At 40.1% G+C, this 24,409-nt stretch overlaps 1 protein-coding gene across 2 annotated transcripts; it reads right to left on the bottom strand.

Annotated features, from left to right (window-relative positions):
- Window positions 1–1,315: 1,315 nt before the first annotated feature.
- On the bottom strand, window positions 1,316–23,603 carry HMGN3 (high mobility group nucleosomal binding domain 3). Of its 2 annotated transcripts, none has more exons than XM_085056461.1 (6): window positions 23,259–23,603; window positions 9,208–9,258; window positions 5,450–5,479; window positions 4,753–4,800; window positions 2,316–2,429; window positions 1,316–1,803 (listed from the first exon to the last, which is right to left on the bottom strand). In XM_085056461.1, the coding sequence occupies exons 1-6, from the start codon at window positions 23,586–23,588 to the stop codon at window positions 1,765–1,767; spliced, it is 612 nt and encodes a 203-aa protein (XP_084912587.1). In that variant the 5' UTR covers window positions 23,589–23,603; the 3' UTR covers window positions 1,316–1,764. The 2 variants fall into 2 exon arrangements, with proteins under 2 accessions (XP_084912587.1, XP_084912588.1); XM_085056462.1 differs by lacking the exon at window positions 1,316–1,803 and adding an exon at window positions 1,810–2,199.
- Between the last annotated feature and the right edge of the window lie 806 nt (window positions 23,604–24,409).

Below are 24,409 nucleotides of genomic sequence, written 5' to 3'. Positions count from 1 at the left end.
ATACACTGAAAAATGCTTAGAAATATCATTTTGTGATCATTCTGTGATAAAGTTCAGATGGTTCAACTTCCCATGACTGTAGTTTCTAAATTTACACTTTCAACAGGGTCCATCAGAAAGCAAATCAGAAGTACTGTGCAGGAATATCAAACACATATCACTGGGTAGCACAAAGGACTTCCCTTCTCATTGTCTACAGTTTTTGTTATAGCCCCTCTGCCTTCCATCACCAAAAGCAGAGAGAGAATTACTTTAAATTTTCTTACAAAACTAAGTTCATGCTGCAGAGAACAGCCTCCTCTTCTGTGGGTGTAGCAAGCCTACCAAAAAAGTGCAAGTGACATTTATATCAATGCAGGTCTTAACTCCTATTCTAGCTAGCAGAGAGGGTTTTGGGAATCAAGCTTCAATTTTTAAGTGTAGATATGCTTGGCCCTTTTCGGTTTTAATTAAAAAAGGCAACTAGAGATTTCTTCCCAAAGAATAAATAGAATGCTAGGTCAGGCAACAGTCATTTATTTATTGACTAAAACAAGCAAAAGGTATCCTCAGACATAATGGCTACCACTTGAGTAATACAAATCAATGCTACTGAAGAACAGGGAACATCTTTTCTTTCACCCCTCCCATCCCAGAAGTAACAATAGAAACACCAGGACCCCTAGAGAAAAGAGAAGGAGAAAAATCATAAAAGGTACTTAGAATGAGTTGCAGAGTTGAAACATGGACACTAAAAAATCATTAGCTAATCTACCACATCACCACAATCACCTCAAAAACAACTTTCATTGTTCCATTTCTACCAGGTACCAAATATATAGCACTGTTTAACAGCGATTTCAATGTATTAACAACTGTCCTCAGCTGAAGCAGAACAGTAATTACTATTCATATTAAATTTGAGGCTACAAAGAAAGGTTTCTATAGACTACAGTGCACATTAATGAGAGTGGGGGAGAAACAAAGCTACTTTTAAATTACTGTATGTCTCTATCAATCAAGCAGTTCGTTTTGTACCAATAGCTCATCTCAGATGCGATATCCTGACAGAGTATGGCAACTCTACTCACCCTGTGATAGTGTATCTGATGAATGTATCTATGAAGAATTTATCTGTAAGTCCCTTAAGTTGTAGGCCACTGAAAATCCGAGTTTGCTACTCCTGTGTGGGTGGTTTTTGATCAGACATCAGCAAAAAAAAGCAAACACACCGCATGCAAAACAACTGTTACTAAATGATTTTGTCTTCCTTATAACAGTCAAAAATATGAGTAAGGCATTCCTCAGATTTAGAGAAAACATTAGGAGTCTGTAGTTTTGCAGGCAAGGAGACCTTTTATTTTAATCCATTAAAAGAACCCAAAATAGTCAGCAGGTGGCCACATCTATCCATGTTTCATTAAAATCACATAAAACCTAAGTACAAAAGCACCACTGATTATTGCTCTAGAAAAACTGCATGAAAAATTCAAATACACACAGTAAAAACATCACCATATGCACAAGACGATTTCTTAAAGCAAGTGTATGGAACGCCGATCCAATTTTACACATACCTTGCAATATTAAGTTGATATTTATATTACTTGGCAACAATGGGAATTTCTAAAAGCACTGTTATGAGAAGGGAAATGTTCATATACAGTTTAATATGTCAACTATCATAGTCCTAAAAAAATTAGCATTTACAAAATACTTGATAAAAATATCTTTTAAAAGTTGTCCAAGAGGTACATAAAATCAACCCAAAATTTTCATGGTATTTCATTCATTCTTGTCACCTACAGATTCAGTTTTCTGAGCCTGTGGAGAAGAAAGAAAGAAATTAAATTACTGTAGTGAATTGCTATTATGTACCTAAATACCCAAGCTATCCTTACTCCTTTGATTTCTTGCTTGCACCAGCTCAGTTCCAAACCTGTGTCCATACCACATTTACACAACCGGAACAGGTACAGTCACACACTTTTCTCAACTCATTGGTCCCAGCTTTTCAAAAGCAATACAAGCCTTACCTGTCAGCTTCCATCGTTCATACTGAAAAGCACCACACTACCACCTGTTTCTATTCACTGCACACATGCTGAATGCTCTACCGCACCCTTAACTTTCACTGTTTCAATCTGCCCTTTTACTGACAGTGTGCTGGGTGGGGCACCTCTGGATGTTGAAACACTAACAGTGGAGCGAGATGCGAATCTGCAATAACATTATGGGCAATAAAAAGAAACATTATGAACATGCTAACAATGTCTGAAAGGCTGAATAATTAAAAAACACTGATTCAATCAGCAGGAGGTATGTGTGGAAAGTACCTCTTCAGCTTTATTTTCACCATTTTCAGATGGTGTAGTACCTTCCTTTGCAGCTTCTTGCTTTTCATCCTTCTTCCCTTTAGCACCTTTGCTGGCCTTTGTTCCAGGTTCCTTCTGACAGAAGATTAAAAACATGGCCATAGACGTTGTATGAGTAGCCAGAACCCTGCATCTTTACCAAAAAAAAGCTTTCAAGTGAACTAAACAGCAAGCCTGGACAAGCTGCATGTGCTGGACTGAAACAGAAAACCATCTAAAGGCTACCTGGAAACTGTAAATACACATGAGTTATATAGAGAAAATATATTCTAGAAAATGGTGGTGTCTGCATCTTTAGTGTTTCTGCTAATTTTTTCAGGGCTACAAAAACACATCAGACTACTTTGGTAGAGCTGACCTATGAGGTACATACAGGATATTTGTGTGAACAAATCCAATTATGGTATATTGAAAGCTTATTCAGCCAAGCACAAACACCACAGTTTGTGTAACTACAGCAGTACACTTTCGATTAACATAAAATATTGAATTAGATTTGAGAAATTAAGCTTTTTTGTTGGCTGTCCTTTTTGTTACTTTGATAACATCTGTGGTGGTCATTCCATATCAACGAAAGAACAGCCAACACACTAGGGAAGCAAACGCCGATAAAATTCCATCTGCAGCAACACAAAGCAGAGAATTTATCAAAAGGAACTATTCTAACAGCTACAGTTTCATTTTGGGATTTGCTCTTAATTCCTATATTGAACTCTGGTATTTTTTTATAAATACTTTCTTGATGTACTTGTTTATGTTTATGATCTAAAGGTTAGCAGAGACATAGACTAAGTAGTTAAAGTGCAATGGGATAAAAATTTAAATGGTATTGCATTTACTACTTTACATTAGTATTTGAAGTAGTTCTGATAAACATTGGATATCTTTCATGCAATCATTTGCTCCAAATTCTCCATGCAAAATGGCAGTAATAGCTGTGAACAGGGATATTAGGGTCTGCCTTCCTTCATGAACTACCTTTCCCCACTGATACCCATACAGGAGTGGGACAGTGAGGTGGGAGCACTAGTAATCCCAGTTCCAGGGCAGCCTGAATTACTCCTTCCCCCCATCAGCATCAATGTTACATAGCAGCTGTGGAGATTAATTTGGAAGCTTACTGGTGGTATGAGCATAGTACTAACTCTTCACCTACAAAAGAACAAACTAAGGAGTGACTTAGTAAACTCATAACGTGCAAACTTTTAACAATAAAAATTGTCTCAAATCTGTACCATCTCCCATTGTTTGCTAGCAAGTTCAGAGTACACACCTGCTGTTTTCTGTTTGGGAGACCAAGATTAATATACTCCTTAAAATGTGATCCAGTTGGGGTTTAGAAAAAAAGATTAGTGTATTAATAAGTTACTTAGAATAATGTCATAAAGGATTTGAATCACCTGAAATAAGATTCAAACATCTCTCATGCAACTTAGACTGAGTCTGTAACACTGAGATCATCCCACAGGTATGTGAAGCTGTAGAAGCTACCATATTCCCTTCTTTATTAGCACCCTTTTTAAGAAGGGAGCAGGATGGACTCAGCAAGACTTTACTGGTAATTTTATTTCATAAATCACACAGTGTTCAAAGTCAGAGTTTTACTTTCACATGTAGACTTTGTATCCTGGCACTTGCCCAACTGAGATGGCAATAAAAGGACTTGAAAAATGGAAGTGTGAGGAGTGCTAGACTCAGTGTCCAGCATGGGGGCTTTTTTCCCAATAAAGCAATTGCTCTTATTCAACATTCCCCTTAGGCACAAATAAATCTACAGTTTCTGAAATACATGATTTACACGCAAAAATCCTGAAAAGGTATTTCAGACACTAATAAGATTTTAATTTACTGTAACTGGCCCAGAAAACCCAAACCATTCAATTTAAATATATTTAATTCCACCTTTAATTATAATTGTGCATTCTCAGCAACAGCCAGGCTTCAAGAACAGATAAGAGTTTCTCACTACAAAACGAAGTACTGCACCTCTAGACAAGGAAACAGGACGACACAGAATAATCTGAAATGCTTTTGTAGAAATTGCTAAGTCTCAGGTAGAGTTTACTCAACCAAGCCTGTACTTTTCAGGAAAGGTGTAGTAAAGGTAAAAATTCTTCTTAAACTAGCAATTCACTACAAACTAACATGGTCTGCATATCAAACAGGCAAGACATTTTCTTTGGGCCAGTAATGAGGCCAGGAAGGGGTGGAACAGAAAGAAAAGAATGATCTAATTTGTGGGTTTTTTCCAGGGAGGGGGGGCAGGGAGCTGCAGACAGGGCAGGGGAGCCCATGCCTCAAAAAAATGCTGTGAGTTGAACTGTTTGCAACATAAAGAAGGAGCATACCTGCTTACTATTGGCTAAAATGATGGTAACTAAAAAGAAAGAGTATTTACCTTTGTCGTTTTCCTTGGTTTGGGTTCAGGTTTTGGTGGAGCAGGTTTCTATAAAACATTTTTAGTTGCACAACACGTTAGACACATTACCAGAAGCCTGTCAGCCTCCTCCACACCCTGCTCCCCCCCAGCCCACACCTTCCCTTACTTCCTGCTCAATAGTATGCATCTAGAAAAAGTCTGAAAAGCCTTAATGCACAGATGCACCTCATCTCTGTAAACACCTGTTTGCACTAGGGCACTCATCTAGAAGTGAAAGTAATTTGGGGGTCATTCAATGAGTAAAACATGGAGATTAGTAGTAACTATTAAAAAAACCCCCATCAGCTACGTTCTAACAGAGAAGAGGAACTAAAACCAAGTACTAGCAGTGGCATCAAATGAAGTCCTTGAAATACAGCTCCTTCTCCTTCCCAGAGAAGTAGCTGCATTTCCACAACTAACACCAGCCTGCAAAATGATACAAAGTCAATACTGCACCTAACAGAGAGTAGAGTTGCACTAAAGTGGGGAATTATATCTTTTGTCAGAACAACCTGAAAACCTGAAACCAAGAAAACACAGATAACTTCACTGCTAGAGTTCTTAAATACCCCTCAGCAAAAACTGAATCAAGCAAAATGTAAAAAACCTGTTTGGTCTGAGAAACCATACGGGCTTAGAAAAGAATATACCAAGAAGTACTTTACATACTTACAGCTGACAGTCTTGCTGATCGTCTTGTGGGCTACAGGAGAAAGAAAGAAAAAAAGAAGAGAACATTTTTATAGGCTTACAGGAAAAAGTATCCAAAGCAACATAGTATCAGTCATTTCATGGAACAGCATAAAATATGCATCTACCAAAATATGTGTCTATTGCCAAACACAATTCACATCTCCCCCACCTTGGACACTCAAAATTTTAAAGGGCAAAGTGATGTGAAAGTTAGAAATAGAAGTTGTTCAGGAATTATAACATCTAAATCTGCACACAGTAAATACCTCACACATCCCCCCCTTTCACAACTACTTCTGAGTCCCTTCCTGCTCTGTGAAAGGCTCACAAATCCAGTAAGCTTGACTACCTGTGCAAAGGACTCTGGACCTTTTTCATACATACTCAGAATTATGTTTTTAGAATCTAGCAGATGTTATTTGTAATAGTGGGTACAAATACCATCTGATTAACAGCTGAATAAAGTTAACATCCTTCTCTAGAGAATATCAGTGCACTAAAATCTCAAAACATAAAACAAAGTCCTTAAACTTCCTCAGTTCTCTGCACACTTGCTCTCAGAGTCCAGGTGCACAAAGACAGCTGCAGGATGAGAGGGAGAAATTATTTCTTCTATTTAAACACAAATCTCAAAAGGAAAGACTCGAGCCAGATATTCTGCTTCTCTCCAGCTTTCTGTATCATTTCAACACACTTTCCCTATTAAATTTTATTTCATCCTGCTCTTTGTCATAAATTTATTACTGAAGTCTTAAAAACAGTTGTTAGCTTGTTAGTTCATTCACAATATTTTTGTTTTAATTAAAACAGATTCACCCAGTTACATAGCATGGTTAATAAACTGAATTGAAGTCTGGTCTATGTCATAAAACTAGAATTACACCTGTAGCCTAAATAAAGGGAGAACTAAACAGCACTAAATATCCAACATAACTCATCTTAAAAAAAGATTCAAAAATATTTCTTAATTACATGTTAAGCATTTAAGTTGAGCTGAAAAAACATGGCTCTGCACATCCTGTAACAGGAAAAAGCTTTTGTTAATATCTGAAGAATGCAGTAATTTGTATTCATTGGAGCCATTTAAGAATTCTTAGTGGAAAAGCACTAATGAATAGTTCAAATCTGCATCCAGCAAAACAGAAGTCAAAAAATACCTAAATATATTTTCAGCTATGAAATACTTATACATCATTAACAGCAAAAAGGTACATCTCTCTTTTCTTGGCAATTTAGAATATCAACTGCTTAATAAGCAGCCTAGCTTTATTTTACAACAGGATAAACAAAGCATTTCAGTTGGTCAGGTAATCAAAGAACTCCCAATTCGAGGTACCATCTTTTACAAATCTGCTTCCTTAACCAATTATTTCTATCCCTCAACGTTTAGGAACTGAAATGTTTTGCCAGCATCTACTTTTTAAAGGATAATATGTTGATTTAGATAAGTTAGAATTCTCTCCCCTACCTCCCAAACATTCCTGTTCCATGACTGGTTTTATAGCAGGTTTGTTTGCCATAAGAAAGTCACCATAAACCACAAGTTCTTAAAAAATGCTTGACAGCTAAGTAATTTTAATTCTCATTTGGAGTTTATATGTATTTTGTGCTATCTGATTATAAGGAGGGAACTAGAGCCAAGTCAGAAAAGGTCACATTTTCATGTGCTTTGGGAACCTCTGTCCCCTCCAAACAGCTGTACTAACCTCGAAATTAGCAGCTCACCCAAGAGTCTGTTTGACACTGGCCCTCTAGCAAACACCTACAAAAAGACTCATTGAAAAGGAGCAGACAGAACAACACTCTGCATTCTCCTACTGCACCAGCTTCTGGCAATCTAAAGTTGCCAACTTTCCAACCTGGATATCATATACACATCATGTGTTTAAATAGTCCCCAAGGGTTATTTTCTCAACAGATCTGTCTAATAGTAGTAGTATTAGACTGGTACTCATTTACACTTCAGTTGCCATAACATCCTGTGTCAAGGAGTTCCATAATGGGATTATGCAGTGTGTGGAAAGAAAAAAGCAAAACCTTCCCCCTCTGCTGTCCTTCCTTTAAACTTCTCGCCTCTTACTTTCATTAGATTCCCCTTGTTTACAGCTTTCATCAAGAGTAATTCCCCAACTGCCTTTCTTTGTGCTGCTAATTATTTTATCACAACTTTATTATAAAAAATATGAATAATCCTAGAAAAACTGTGTTGTTCAGTTTTTTACTTGGGGTTGTTTGTTGTTTTGTTTTTGGTTTTTTTTAAAGCTGCTCTGCATCCTCTGTTTGTCCCACTGTACTTGGTATCCACTGTACTGTATCCTTTAAATCCTATCATGACCTCTACCAGGAGAGCTTCATTTTGTAGTCCCACATCTGAAAGCACAACAAATTAATCCTGTGATACACTGATGCTTACTCTGTCCTCTAGCATTTTTTCCTATATTCTAGTTACTTTCTGTTTGGAACTACTAACATTTTCTAGTAACTACTCACTGTGATTTTACAATCTCTCCCCTGATTAACAACTCATTTACAACTTCTTTAACAACCCAGTGACCACCACTGGGTCTTCTTCTCCTCTAGTGTATTAATTTGCATTTCTCCATATTGAATTTATTTTGATATTTTATCACTTAGTTATTTATCGGTGACATTACAGCCTTCTCAACCTCTCTCACTTCTGACTACCCTGACATTTTTTGTAAACTTCAGCAAAATTTGTCATTTCTTTAGTATCACTTCTCCAAGAGATTATTCACAAATATATTCAGCAGCACAAGCCCAAACACAAATCCTTCCAATACTACAGTGATAATCTCTTCCATGATGAAATTAACCTCCACTCCTTCATTCTCTTCTCCAAGTTTTTATGTTAGAAATTCTTAAAGATCTTCCATGCTAGATAGTTTCTTTAAGAACCTGCTTGGGAAACGTTATCAAAAAGTGCTCTTTACATGTAAGTAAACCATAGAACATGCCAATAGTTTACTTCCTATTTTCTTGTTCAAATATGCTCAAAGATTTACAAGCAGAGCAATTAATTGTTAATTCATTTGTATATTCACCCATCCTTTTCAAGTTCCTTTTCAAGTTCCTCAACTTTGTCTCCCACAAAAGAACACAAACTAAGAAAACAAATTCTCATAACTCTCTACCTGTTTTTAAAGTGCACATTAAGTGCTGTGAAAAACAAACTAGCAAACTTTATTTTAGACATCAAGATATTACCAGCTGTCTTGCCTTCTCTGACAGAATGTACTGTGTCCTTAAAACAAATCCAGTCAAAGAAAACACACAAATGTGTCAGCTGCTTCAGTTTAGAGTCTGCTATCTTAATTCAAGACAACCTTCCGTCAGTCACTTAAGCTAAGAATAGTTTTGAAGTAGACTGGCTGAGGTGTATGAGGCATTAAACCTCTTCTGCCAACCCAACAGAGACAGAGCAACAGATCCAGGCAGTAACATACTACACACTATTGCCACAATATCCACCAGTTTGTCTATCAAAGCCCTAAAACTTTCTCAAACTTATTTGGTGTACTAATAAGTTGCATAAATTCTGAGTACACCAAGACAAATTCAAGCCAGACAGGATACAAATGTGGTTTACTGCCATTATTCCCACTTAAAACACCTCACCAGAAGTGCCAGAGAAATGCCTAACCTTCTGATATACGACTGCAAATCTCCAGTTAAATAATTACATGCCAAAATAAATAAATTATATATATATATACTTGCCTCTTGTTTAGTTACTTTTGCTGCATCCTTGCCTTCAGCACCCTCTGGAGACTGAAAGAAAATATTAAATCAGTGTTTTTATTGCAGACTTAAAAGCATGCAGGCAACAGCAAAACAAAGATTATGGTGAAGGCAGCTGTTTCATTTGCAACAACTCAAAGCAGCCTGACAAATTTGCATTAGTATGTACAATCAGCATTGCAGGCAAAGCAGTCTCTTTACCAAAACCAAGCAAGAACCTGAGGACTGAGCACCAGGTACATACATATTACATCACATCACCCACCATCCCTCAGTCCCTCTAGACAATTAACTAAAGCATCCACAGGCTGCAGTGGGAGCTCCATCTAATCAGCTCTTGGTAGCACAACAGTAGGAACTGGAAATCTGAGGTTTGCTCTATGATGGCTTTTGAAATCTCCAAGAAATTTAACACATTTCTTCCCAAACATGAACCTAACCTGTTAGGAGATGCAGTGAAATGAGCCAAACCCCCACATTTCATTACTGAAATTAATTATTTCTTTACCTCCTTTACTCCTTTTTCATCTCAGCTGCACTCAGCTGGAAGCTTTAAAATTATCCTTCCATCATATCTCACCTCCTCAATCAGAAGAGCATAAATCAGTAAAACACTGAGTTATTGACAAGAAAGCCTGGGACAAACGTTTCTTCTCAAGAACAAAGTATCAACCTGAATATTATAACACTAATCTCTCATAGGAACTGGGAAAAGGTTAGTCAAATTAAAGGAGGTGGGGGCAGGTGAAATCAAGCTTCTCTTTTGTTTACAACTCAAGATGCATTACTAGACATTTTGAAAATGACTGGGCTTCTCATGTAGGAGCAAGCAATTCCTGGATAAAGAGTGAGCAGCAGTAGTTAGAGGAGAACTACAAGAATGGCATATTTCAAAAACACGTTTAACAGGCAGCAGAGAAGGCAACTTGGTTGTTGTTTTGTTTTTCAATCAGTAAGGAAACAGGCTCATTATCTTTTCCCTTGTCTTTCCATTTCAGTCTCGATTCAAACTTCCTCACAGCTTTTGACACAAAATGTCTGGGAGCTAGAGAGCTCTGGTTTGGAGCAGAGAAAATGACCGGCTAGTTTGCAGCAGTTGACCAGTGCCTTCTCCTGGCACTGGGCTCTAACACCCTCACAGAAAGACACCCCCACCAGGGAATAAAACGTGGCTTTGTCACTGTGCGCTCTCCCGGCAGAAAGGAAGCACGCCATGAGAGCAGCTGCTTTTAAAAAAGCCGAGGACTGATCATGTAAGTAGCTTGAAAACAGCAGGAAGTTAAGCAGCATCGCGCAGCGTAGAGCAACTCAGAATAGCAACAGCCAGGCATCCAAAATGGAGCCTGACTGCTCCCTGAGCAACTGCAGCCTCACCAGTCACCTGCAGGAGCCTTTCAGGTTTGCATTTCTAGAAGTTTTTCAGTTTGGTTACTAAGGAGTTACTACAGCTTGATGTTTGTGATGCTGGGAGCATCAGAAGTCAGAAAGAAAACAAAAACAAGTTATTGCATGATTACTGTCAGTAACAAAGTCCTGTTTCCTACAACTTCCCTCTTCAGCTCACGATACGGGGCATGCTGTGGGTATAGCTTTTCTGTAGTCCACAAGTTCATAACATCTGTTTCTCTCTTATGGATTTTCTCAAGTCTAACAAACTTGCCCTGCACCCTTTGCCCAAGAGGGAACTCAAATAGCATCCTTCCTGTCCTGGGCAGGACCTATTCATATGAAAGTTCTCTGAGATTCTATAATCTCTTCCTTGCAGTGGTCAAAAGATTTTTGATTTACAGGGATAGGGACAGAAAGATGGCATGATTCATTTCCTTTGGAAGCCAAGCTAAAAAACTCATCATAAACTAAATGAAGCTGACTGACATTCCACAATCAGGCTATTTTACCCTGCTTCACTTTTAGGAATCAGAGCTCTGAGAGAGGGCTAAATTGTCCCAAGAGAGCACTGCAACATGCCAATGGCTTTGCAATAATTGCACAAGAGCTAACTCTCCACCTGCAGTACTGCACAGTTAACACACAGTAATTCACCCTATTCTCTTTAGCACTTATGAAAGAGAAGTCTCCTACATTTCTGGTAGACAGGGCAGTCTGATTTTAGATGCCAGTACTATTACTTGACAACAGATTAAAAAAACTGCTCATGAGGCTAACCACAGAGGGAAAAAATTACATTAAAATACTCTTAACGCAACCACAACCTCTGTATACTAACTACTGTGATATATTACACAACATACTTCAATTAAGTTAGATAATTAACTAGCCCAGCGTTCCCTCTCAAGTTAGAAAATTCAACAGCAATTCTGAAGGCCATGTAACTTTCTCCACTGAGGGACATAGAGAATAATAATAATTTCAGAGGTGTGAATAAGCAGCAAGGGGTTCTGACATGCTCTCATTTCCATTTCAGACCTGCTCCCTCCTCTCAGCAATCACTACAAGTCCAGGCGTTTGGGGCTTGGCTCCCCCGTACACTGGCAGGGCTGCGTGGGAGGCCATAGCATGAGTAAAATCATTGATCCAGCTGAAAAATAGCCTGCTGCTTAAACAAATGCATAAATATTATAATATATAGACAAATTACAAATATACAGTCTTCCCTGCTCCAGCAGAATCATTTCACTGGACAGCTGCACAAACAATTGAGTCAGTAAAAGAGACAAGAATGCAGTGGCACGGGGCAGCTGCTGGCAGCCTGGGACTCCATCTACTCTATCTGCAGCTGATAGACACACCGAAAAAAAAAGGTGTGTCAGATATGGCCACAGTGTATTTGTTAAAAGAGGAACTGAAACTTATTTTCCCCTCTATGAGCTCTGCTGAGTCCCAGCTGATGTGGTTCTTCATACAATTTTTTGCAATACTTTCTCCTCTCCTTGGGGAAAAGAGAGATTTATACACAGACGGATTTGCGCCAAGCACAGTTCCCAAAGAACTTGGCACACCACAAGCAGAGACTGTCTGCACTACTATCTGGAGTCACAGGACTTTTATGCAGATACCACCAAAATCTTAAAGCCTTTGCCCTTAACTGTTCCACAGGAGCTCTTCCTTCATTTTTTGTCCTAGTGACAAACTCCTGAAGAACCTCTGGTTTCAAAGCAACCAAGTATACCAAGTAACCCATCCCCTTGGCATGTTTTTCCACATGACGTTAATGCTACAGCTCACCATATTTCACACAACACCCCAGTCACATTAAAATGCACCTTGGATTACTGTGCCTTACATCGTAAACCAGTCAGGAGCAGGGATATCCACACTGCAAGTTTTGTGCAGCAAATTCAAAGACCAATACAAGCACTGAATCACTTGACAAGGGCAGCACTCCAGCCTCAGTAATTCTTCAGCTGTACTCCATCACATGCCTGTATTACACTCATAAAGTAGTCCCTATAGGCCTGCTGTGCCTGATACTGTATGGATGCCTTCAAGAGACAAGACATAACATAAAAAAGCAAATAAGGACACAGATAACAGTGATTTGTTTTTCCTCACAGAGGTATACACAAGGAAAGAAAACAACTAGCTGTCTCTAAATACGCTTTTGACATGTAAACTACTTGCAAGTTTTAGGTTCAGATGACCACACATTGTGTAATATCTCAATTAGCACTACATATTGGCAGTAAGATTGCAAATTAAGCTGTAGCTAAGCTTTGCAAGATCTGTCAGAGGAGCATAACTTTCAAACCACAAGACTGTCTATCAGCAATTGGCTTTTTTTGCCCCATCTGCTTTTACCCCAGCTGTTTTTTAAGAGCAACCTAGAAAATTACTTTGAGTGGATTGGAAAAAACAAAGGAATATTAATAGACGGTAGAGAATGTTAAAACCCCCCCGAAGGAGTATTAACATTGAGCCCATTTGTATACACAGCTCTTGCATTTCACCAGCTGTGAAGTATACATAAGAACCAGTGTTTCCACACACCAAGGCAATACTGCAGTGTCTGCAATGCCAACATCATTACAGAACTGTGAGGCTGAAAACAGAAAACTAGACAACTGTTTCAAGTAAACATTTAATAGAATATACAGGTCAATTTCCTGTTTTTATTGTTCTTAAGGCTGGGTTACTCAGGAGAGATGCACCACAAAAGAAACATAAAGCTTCATTTTTTCTAATCAAAATCCTGAAATATAAGCAGTATATAATGAGTGTACAGTAACCCAAAGCAGTGAAGTTGCTGATTTTTTGAGAGATCCAAAGATACATGTTTGAATTAGCAATGTCCAGCTTCTGGACAAATATTTTGTTTGTGCTATTATGAATGGATTTATTATAAAGGAGTACATTAAAAAGCCTGAAGAATGAGAATACATGAGAAGTAACAGTCAGTAGAAGGTTGGTATAAAATTAAATTGATGGTTCATTCTCTGAAGGATTTTATTACAAGCTGAAACTCAACACCTTGGCTCTGATGGGACAGAAATTAGTCCTTTCACATCCACACGAAAACAAAATAAACAAAAAAAGCAGATGCAAATTTCATTCTAACTACCACATTAAGAAGTTAGAAAGGCAGAAAGCCTTAACTGTCCTAGCACATGAACATTCTGAATAGCATTTCCTCCCTTCTTTGCAAGCTGTTTGGTTCAGCCACATCTTGATACACTGCCTGCAAGGGGATTTGCCCATAGGTTTCCTGGCTCACTCTTGCAGCTGCAATTTCCGTGATGTAATGCGTTTGGTCATTTCTCCTACAATTTTTTTCACCAAGCAAAATAAGGTATAAGCTTGGAAAAAAAAAAAACCCAACCAAACAAAAAAATCCCAAACAAACAAACAAAAAAAACAAACCAAACCAAACCAAACCCAAAAACTTAACAATAAAAAAAAAAATCAACCAAACCCCACACTGCAAGAAGAGCAGATGTATCAAGTCCCAAGTATTTTTCAGGGTTTATTGCACTCTGCCTAAAATTCATCTACCCCTCACTTCCATTTGAGTAGAACTCTGCATTAGACTAAATTTAATTCCATGAATAGTTTCCCCATACATGCTGTAGCTTCTAATTCTTTGTCCTCAGAGCAGCTCTGATTTTTGTACTAGTTCATAAATGTAATTAAAATGCTGTTTATTTCTTGGTTTAGCTTAATGAAGACTACCTGTCGACTAATTTAACACCAACCAGCTCCTGCAAACCCCTCTAACTACTGTTTCCTCATTTAGCTCCTCCAGCATCTTATCAGTAACCTTTGTTTACAGCTAGTTCTTTGATCTCTTTTCAGTGGATAGAACAGTGCTCACTGCCAAGACAATATGAATTAGCTTTGCAAGAAAAATTAAATCTCCCTAATAAATGCTTTAAGAAATCAGGTATTTTTCCTACTACACAGCTTCATTTCTTTCTTCTACCAAGAGTCTGATCCTGGATGAGGAAAAAACTATACTAGCTGCTACTCAAAAAAGAAAAGTAATTCTGCCAGAGCCACAAGGGAAGTACAGCATAAAACTGTTTAGTGGCTGGATGAATTTTTTAAATACTTATCTGAAATTACATCTGTCTTGTTCTGTTCCAAGAAATACAAGGTTGGGTTTTCCTGTATATACATGTGAATATGTTCTTCACAAAAAAAACCCCAAAGCAAACAAAAGCAACCACACAAAACCCCATGCTGCTTTAGTATTTATTCTTTAAGTATATAATATTTCAATATTTTTGTTACTAATTATTACAATATTACACAATGTCATTTTTAGAATTTAAATCCCTCCATCTTACATCTATTAAAAGCAAAATAGTTAAATTTTCTCATTATTTTGGAGGAAAATGTCAAGATCACAAAGCTCTGAAAAAATGAATGGTACTTAAAAGTTTAAATTTAAAGACAAGCATTAATATCCCTTGTATTAATATGCTAATTACATATTAATTGGGAAAAATCAGGAGAAAATACTTCCTGATCAAAGTTTCCACTCTTGCTTAAAGATTCAAGCCAAACACAGTGACCTTTTGACATGCAATGCATTTTCAAAGAACATACAAGAAAATAAGAATATAAAAAGCCTAAATAAAACCAGTAGGTGCAGAAAATGCATTTTACTAAATTCCTTAATTCTGGACAAGTGACTTCTGTGAGCTTATGGTCTTCCAGACAAGACAGAAAACCAAGTCAGAACTGGGGTATTTCCAGATAACTAAAACCAGACAGAATAACTGCTTTTACAGAAGAGGAAATTCCTTCATTGTAGATTGAGGTTTTGCTATTCCCACTAAAAAGGTCAAAGATTGACAAATATAATTGAAAATGCATTTACATTTAATAGGACATTTTTTAAAATCCCACAAAAATAATAGGATATATTAAAAAAGGCTTCTATTTTTCTTTCTGAGTTTCTCTTCCCTGTAGTCAATTTTTGAATATAACATCTACCTATGGCAGAGTGAAGAAGTAAGAGCAGTTTCTAGAGGGAAAAAAATAGCATATTTTTTTTAATACATATAGCATTGTAATTTAAAATTAGACAGACAGTCCAATCAGCTGAGGTAATTAGCTGCATTTTGAAAACTACAGATCAGCCATAGGAACAGTCAGCACATAGCATTTGAAATTGTTCCGTTTCCCCTGAACAACAGATGTGAAAATTCAGCTAGGTAGTAAGTAAATTCTTGTCTCTATATTTGCTTAACTATTTTAGTGCCACCATAAAATAAAAAGGCAGATTCAAAAAATATGATGGATGAAATCCAGTCCCCAATATTACTTCTCTAACTTTCAAAGCTGATGACAGTTTTGCAAGTGAGATGAAGATGCTGAACTCATCCAAGTCTACATATAGAGGCAGTTTCTAAAACCTTCAAGACTAGGTTCCAAAATCTGTATTTAAATAGAAGTGATCAGATTTGCAAAGTAAAGCTAGCACACAGTACTTCTGGAAAAAAAAATTATCTCAAGATAAAAATTACATTTAGATAACTACTTTCAAAAACAACTGATGCCCGAAAATAGCCACCTCTGACAAACAAAAGTACTCTGAAAGACTGAAAAGAGGTGTCTAATTCCTCCTCTTCTGCCAGAGGACATTACTGTGATAAAACTACAATAATCTAGAAGGAGGACCATTTTTGTTGTTTCAACTAACTAGTACTACACAACATCAAGCCTCTGAGAGGATGACAACAGGTAGCAAAGCCACAACTGGTACAAAGCCTTAGATACACCCATCTCTTACATCTCAGTAATAATTAGAGCTGTGGTTAAAAGTATTGCTCTGCCACAACAGCCAGAATGAAGAGGTTCACAGGCAACCAAAATGCAGCTTCAAGAATAAAGTAAAATGTCTCCAAGCAGGCACAGGTGGGATAAGGAAGAAATGATGCAGCAGAGGTAAAGGATGATTTCCTTCTACAAACCGACCACCTACACATCTCCTCAACTCTGCATGAGAGGAACAAAACACTGCAGAGGTAAAAATGTCCTTAGATCTTGATTTTCAATAATGGAAGCACTCTCTGCTGCTACTAACTCAGGTGACACTAGGTCAATGGAGAAAGCTAGGCGAGATGAACAAACATACCAATAGTCCCAACAAAGCTGGCGTTGATGGGAACACACACAATTCTTTTCTGCAGACAAGATTCCACCATTCTTAGGGAACACAGCATTTTATATTTGCAGCTTTCACCGTTAACAAGAACACCCTCTCTTTACTGTGGGAAGACAGGAGCCATATCTCTGAAAACCACTAACTTCCAAAGACACCAAGGGGGTAAAAATCCACAGAATAAAAACCAACCTGATGCCTCCTCCCTCTAGTGATGCAAGGATACAATTTGATCACTGAGTTGTTCTGACTATTCTAATGAATTAAAGAGTACTCCTCTAGAACATCTGAATTAGGGACAGTCAAATCAAAGATGAATGCCTGGTTGCTGCTAAGAAGCATTCTGCCCTTCTCCACCGAATCATTCCTGCCAATTCCAGCTTAACTCTTTGTGTCAAGGTATGGGAAACTAACAATCAGGTCTGGCCAAAAACTACCTCAAACAAATATGATATCCCACAGGTTAAATCAGAATAAGAACAGGAATGGGCATCTGGAATTTCTGCTTCTGGCCTGGATATGCCAGCTTGAAATACCTGTTTGTACTACTGTTCAAACTGTGAAGTCCCACACTGCCAATTCTGCTGACAATTAAATGGGTATAAGAGCATCTTACTTCTTACTTGCGTGCAGCCAGCTGCTCATTCCCAGCCTACTCCTTTCTCATAGGTTACCACACATTTCATTGTGCCACTGTGCAGCATCTCTACCTTGGACCAGTAAAAGGACCCAGGATTTAAAAAAATTCCAAATCATGTTCAAACCTTTTCCGTAGACAAGCTGTAAGAGAGTCATGGCCTGAAATGTAGTTCCAGCATATTGAAGCACCTTTTTGGCTACTGGACCATGGCTTAAACCACAGTGCTAGCTTAGTGAAGTTAAAGAACAGAAAGTAGATGGTGGACATGATGATCCTACAAAATGCTAACTTCCAAGAGAAATCTCTGGATCTGGTTTACTTCCACACTAGGCAGAAGACAATGTTACAATCCTGCGAAGCAAAATTCAACTTCATACAACTTCTCTAAAGAAATGATACACCTTGGAACGCACCATGCCTACACACAGCTAACTGTTGGGGTATAAAACCACAGAGAAAGTGAAGTTTTTCAAGTAACACAAAAGAAAAGCAATCAAAACTAAATAACACATAGGTATATTCTGTTCACATATATAACTACATTCATTTACACACAGGGCTTTTTTATTTTTTAAACTTAACAACACTGATATTCTAGCACACAGAAGAACATTGCCTGTATTTGAGTGTTGAACTACCATATACAGAAAGATTACATGGACCTAGTCAATTTTGAAGTCAGAGGTGATGACTTACAAAGACTGTACTACTAGCTTCAGCTCATCAGATATAATGTTTTAATGTGCCCCAAGGAGCATGAAGAATAATTTTTAATTGACCATTCAGTGAAAGCCTAGGAATTTTTAGGTTGCCTATTCATTAAGTCCAATTGTATTTTAGTGTAGTCTAAGAAGAAAATTTATATAAATTACTGTCAATTCCTAATAAATGAGTCAGATCTCTACAGACTGGTGTAAAATTATCAGAAATGTTTTAGGTCATTAAATCCTTCATCAATGGACTTTTAATATCCATAACTCAATAATAATAATCATAGTTAAAATTACATAGTAAGCTCTAAGTTACAGCACCTTTTATATAAAATATAAACAAATATTTGCTGCATGTATTTAATAGCCTTGTAAACTTCATTTACTGCAACGTGGCATAGCAGCATTGCTCAAGCATGTTTTTTCTTCAGTGCCACTCAACACTGCTACATTGTTTTGTATCTAAGCATATCATGCGCAGATAAAAGTTTTTATCTTTTCTGCCTAATTTTTCTAAGGAACATGTAGATCCTTTGAGTCAGTGGGGTCAACTGACTTTGTTGGCCTTCTTGAAGTAGGCCAATTAGGCAGTTTTCAATTGCTTTTAAAGACAGCAAGGTCTAGAATTCTGGAATAGTTACAAATCCAGCACAATTTCTAAAATTCTAAGTGAAAAAACATCCTTCTCCCTTCTACTAGAAGGCTCCTGCAATCTTTTAAGATGCTCTGGCACATCTGTTTGCCTTGCTTGAATTTAAAGTGCACCTCTGCATAGCAATCATTTTACCTGTCCCTGCAAGGCATGCTGAAGGTAGAAGTCCACCTGAGGACTCTGCTGACACCTTAGGTAGAAATTTGTCAAAGTCAGAGGTATGTCAGTGACAGATGCAAAGAAGGGCATCTTCTGCTGTTGCTTAGCCTGTTTTTCAGTAGTTACTGAATGGTCTACCAGAAAATGTGGGGAGAGAAACTACCTTTTCAGAGCTCTGACTTTTGCTTTTAATTCTCATGGACAGTGAGAAAGGAAAAAGCAGTCAGCTTGAAATGCAGAGCAAGTTAAAGTAAAAACCTGGAGAAAGAAATTGACAGAATAGGAGTAGGGAGAGGGCAGCAGCCAAGATACCTGCATCTGGTCCTGACTCCCTTTTTTTTCTATAATCACCTACAGACTGTGAAATGAAACACAGAACCTCCCCCCTTTCTATGTCTCACTGCTAACAGAGCATCAGAATAAACTAAAGAGTGGTTTTGCTATAGACCAAGAGCTTCCAACCCCAGTGGTGAAACAATTTATTGGGAAGATGCAGGTCCCCACAACATCATTGGAGGTTCTTTCCTGCTAAATAGCTTCAAAATGAAGAGAGCCTTAGAAGAAAAAACACTATGTTACACCTAGTATGGCACATTGATGCAGACTGAATCACAGCTGAAGTATCAAAACACGGAAAGGGATGTGAAATGGAGCTGAACAGCACTTGAGCATACTTCATACTGCTGCATCATGAACACAAACTCACCTGCTACTACTCTCTGCACAAACCTAGTCCTCATTCCACAGACCAAAGAGCAACAGCAAGATCATTCAGAGCTTCAGCAAAAGAGAGCTTCATTAGTTAATTGTCTGATCACATACAAGTTGCTCCAACACAATTTTAGAGAACTGGTTACTATTGCAAGTTCCTCAGTTTCTATGCACTCAGCACAAAGCAAGAAGACAAATTTGGCGAAGTAACAACAAACGCACCACTCAAAAGTGCAGGAGGTACTTATTAGGGGAAATAAAACGTCAGGACAGACATCTTAACCTGAGAATTCAAAATAAAGGGACCATTCCAAGAACTCAGCAATTTACTTTTGTGACTCATTTCCCCTATTGGTGGATGAGGAGCAACATTTCTTTCTGAGTATTCATGACACTTCAGAAATAAAAACTTAAACACACAGAAGAATTTCACGAAGAAAACTCGGTTTAGGTCCAGACAAAAAAAGCATAAGTAGAATTTAACAGCTCTAGGTTAGTACATGTAAGAACATGCATTTAAACCTAAAGATTAGATACCTGGTTGGCAAAACAACCAGTGAGTGTCTCACAAAAAAATCTTCATGTGATCATGTAATTAAATGCACCACTATGATAGGACAACACTGAATGTAGTACCTTCTGACTTCTGCTAAAGAAGCAGCATTACAAGAAAAATATTCAGTGTGTTTGTTTTTCAGTAGTGAATATAACCAAGTACCTTTGACTTTAAAGAAAGTGAATTTGCATAATGGAACAGGAACCTGGTCTCTAGTATATCTTCACAGCATCAACTGTACTGCAGAAACTACATTCCTGACTACAAGAAGCCAGCAAATAACCTACTGAAATGACTAATTAGACCACAATATTTTTATTTGCTCTGAAACAACAACATTCAAAGATGACACATTAAAAAAAAAAAAAAAAAAAGGATTACTTAAGTTGCATTTAGTTCTCACAGCTGATTCAACTCCAAGTGTTTTCAAAACAACAAGGTGCAGGTGGTGTTGCACAGATTCAGATATTCAAATTAAAGAAAAAGTTGGGTTGTTTTGGAATGCAATCCCAACTAAATGACAGGCTCCCCATCCAATACTGGACAAGTCACCACTTCACCTATTACCAAAACACCCCAGCCCATTTCAAGACATTCGTTCATATCAATACCACAGCAAGCATTCTGGTTTATCCCACACTGGCATGCCCTTCTTCTTTGGAAAGGCCATGTTCACACCACAATATGTAATTACAACAGACAAAGGGTACAGAAATCTGTACAGGGCAGGAGCAGTCCAGAGTTCAACCCCTTTTTGCTTTAAAACAGTATTGAGATGAAAAGAAAAGCAAGCAAAAAAAGATCCAGGCAGCTTAGATAACTACAGATACACAAAAAGAGATACAGGTGGATTTAAGCCCTTTCTGCAATATTATTTATTTACCTACCCTTTTAACTATGAAAATTTCTCTTTTTGACTTTTGATGTTTATTTCCTTATAAAGTTTTCAGTGTTAGAAGCCTTTTTACAAGTTAGAAATTATAAGAGAAGAACTATTAGTCACACGTGATGGTTTTGTCTCCATGTCGAAATTGTCTGGTGTAATTATTCACTTACTGCTGCATCACCAACTTCTCACTCTGTGGATGTTATTATGGAATAAAACTGACTATTGTAATATACTACAATTACACTTTTCCCAAAAAGTAAAGCCAATAATCACAGGCTTTTCTTGGAATCAATGCTTCCCAAAATGCACACTTTTTATATAATTTTAAAATGTAAATTTTTACCCATACAGTCCTACCCAAAATAAAATTTACTGTGTAGTTAAAATTAATCTCCATTGCTCTGATCCCATATGCAAAGTTTTTGATACTTTTTAAAATAATCTTCTAGAAATTAGACATGTTCTTATGGACTTACTACTCAAAGGCAGTTTCCCCTAATGAACATTTCACAACAGACCACAAAAACCTACAGGAGTATCTTCACCTCTACCTGCACTTAGGAAGGACAGCCTGAAACATATGTAGTGTAAGAATGCAGAAGGGCAAAGTAAACAGGGTAGGAAGTTTACAAGGTTTCAAAAGTTGTGAAGGGTCCCATGGATACCAGATAATTTTCAACTTTCTTGTGGTGACAAGCAGCATAAGCACGAAAGGGTGCAATGACAGAAGAGCAAGAGGAAAAAAGGCCCAACATTCACTGACTTCAAACCCAGTTATTCCAATAAGGGCATTCAAGCCTCCACGGTTATATCCATTTTCAGAACGGGAATCAGGCCCTCAACTATGAGTTAAATAATTCAGTAGCATACTTGACAATCTGACATTTTGATTCCTCCCATAAGGAATAAGCAAAGGACAACAAGCAAACACCAAGTTACCTGGAGGACATCATCTACCCGTAACTTTATTGAAACAGATTTCAGCCCCAGCCCAGATATAGTGTATTAGGAGGTCACAGGTGACATTTGGGAAAAACACAAATTGCCTTGGCTTGGTTGACCTAGTTAAAATTAAAGGACCGCAGCTATCATTTTTTTGCCATTGCATGTACTAGTGTCAAGTCTCTCGTTACACTCCGCTAGCGCCTGCGGACGGCAGGCAGTGAGTTCTGGACGAGGCTCTCCGGCAGCAGGGCCTCCCCCGGCCGCTCACCCACCCCCGGGGCCCTGCAGGGGCGGGAGGGGACCCGGCTGCCACCCTCCCGGCTCAGCCCGCCTTCTGCCAGCCTCGGAGCGCTCCCGGCGGCCGCGCAGCCAAGGCTCCGCTTCCAGCGGGCACGGCAGGGAGGGAGAGAGAGAAACCCCCGCACCGCCGAGCCCGGCCGCTCAAGGGCGGCCCAAGTTTCTGTCCCTCGGGGAAGGCGGTCTCGCAGCCGGCTCCCTGCCGAGGCGGAGGCTGCCCGCCGCGAGTGCCCGGAGAGCAGGGCTCGGCGGGGCCGCTCAGCCCCGCACGGCTCCCCCGGGCGCTCCCTCGGGAGGCGCCGCCCCCCGCCCCCGGGGGCCCTGCCCGGATGGGCGCCGGAGTTGGTACATACGGGTCTGCCGCGGGAGGCGAGGAGAAGGGTGTAGTTTGTTTTAAACATGGCTTGCCTCTCCCCTCCTCCCTTTCACCTCGGAGCCATCGCTCCGGCGCGGCGGGAAGCGGCGGCGGCGGGATCCGGCCGCCCCGGGTGGGGGCTGCCTCCTCCCCGCCGCGGCGCCGGAGTTTGCGAGCAGGAAACTCCTCCCGCCGGGCACAGGGGCGAAGCCGCAGCTGCTGCGGCGCTTCTCCCCGGCGGCGGAGGGGGAGGAGGAAGGTGGGGGCTGGAGTTGTGATAGCGACTTCACCCCCCGGGGAGGGGGGCGACACCGCCCCGCGCGGCACCGGGAAAGTAAACAGGCGTCGGGGAGCGGCGGGGCGGGGTGGAGGGGGCTTGCAACAGGCAGCAAAATGCCCGGGCTCGGGAGCCATCCGCGAGCCCCGGCACGGAGCGGCGGCGGGAGAGCGGCGGGCGGCCCCGGCCCCTGATGCGCGTTTCAGCCGCCGCTCGGCCCCCCCGACCCCACCCGGGGCGGGCAGACCCGCCGCACACCCGGGGCGCCTCACCTTTCTCTTCGGCATAATGTCCCCGCTCCGGGCCGCCAAAGTAAAGCGACCGAAAGAAGCTCCGGCAGAAGCGCGGGATCCGCCCGGTGGTGGCGGCGGCAGCGGCAGCGGCGGCGACACCGGCGTGGCTGGTGCCCGCAGCTGTGCCCGCGCCCGGTGCCCGCCGCGCCGCCCCGCCGCCCCCGGCGCCCCGGCAGCCCCCGCCGCCAGCGCCCGCCTCGCCGACGGGGCGGGCGGAACGGCGCGGCCGCGCACCGCGATTGGCTCCCCGGCGGCGCCGCGCCCCCCGCCCCGGCGGCAGCGGCTAATCGCGGGCCCGGGATGCTCCATCAGCCGTCGGGAAGGCGAACCGGAGGTCTGGGCGCGTCGGGCAAGTTGCGTGCCGTGAGCGGCGAGCAGCATCCGCCGGCGAACCCCTGCAGTGATCCTAGTACAGGTGCATTATTCCAGCCTGTTTTAACTTACCTTCGTGTTCTCCTCTAGATAGGTTCCGGTTTCCCCTCCTCGACTGAAATCCGCTGCAGTCTTTATCCATCGCTACCGTTCTCCCTTTTTCAACCCGGGGGTTTGTTTTGCCGTGTAAATCCATTCGTCCCCCAGGTGCAAGCATGCTGTTGTGTGAGGTCTCCTCATTACGCTGCCCTGCTAAATCACTAGCAAGACAAACCAGTGCCACTGAGCGAAGTACTCCATTACAAGGTGGGGTAATCAATTCTTCATTTGAAGTTCAAGTGCCGAATACCTTTTTTTTTCTTTTAATTTTGGTGAGAAAAATAAAAGTGATTGACTTGTTAATGGCTTGAAACTGAGTGATCCCTCTCATGCACCTGCAGAAGCAGAATGAAAATCAAAGGTTTTCCGAGGGGTTGGCAACCTGTCTTTTAGCCATGAGCTGTGGTTAGGATGCACATATCCATATGGCAGCCATAGGCCTCATTTGCCTTCTTTACCTGGGGGTATTTGAAATCATACCTCCTGTTCTCCCACAATGTTATTTTGACAACAAACTACAGTATCTCTGGGGTAGGAGAGGTTAGATTCTACTGTTGATACAGTTTCAACAGCTTTGTTGAGCTTATATTAATTAATTTGTACTAATAATTCACCAGGGCAGGAACTCAGCTGGGTTTGCTCCCAGTGAACATGTGTAA

The sequence above is a fragment of the Lichenostomus cassidix genome, chromosome 3 (genome assembly GCF_008360975.1).
Source record: "Lichenostomus cassidix isolate B80296 chromosome 3, HeHo_3.0, whole genome shotgun sequence".
In the NCBI taxonomy this organism is placed as follows: domain Eukaryota; kingdom Metazoa; phylum Chordata; class Aves; order Passeriformes; family Meliphagidae; genus Lichenostomus; species Lichenostomus cassidix.
This window is presented reverse-complemented; position numbering and strand designations above follow the sequence as displayed.

Bases quoted from the DNA above. Each gene is read 5' to 3' on its own strand.
- HMGN3 (XM_085056461.1), bottom strand. From the start codon at position 23,588: ATGGAGCATCCCGGGCCCGCGATTAGCCGCTGCCGCCGGGGCGGGGGG. The intron at 9,259-23,258 runs GTGAGGCGCCCC...ATTTTCTTTCAG, and splicing joins ACATTATGCCGAAGAGAAAG to TCTCCAGAGGGTGCTGAAGG. The intron at 4,801-5,449 runs GTAAGTATGTAA...AATGTTTTATAG, and splicing joins GATCAGCAAGACTGTCAGCT to AAACCTGCTCCACCAAAACC.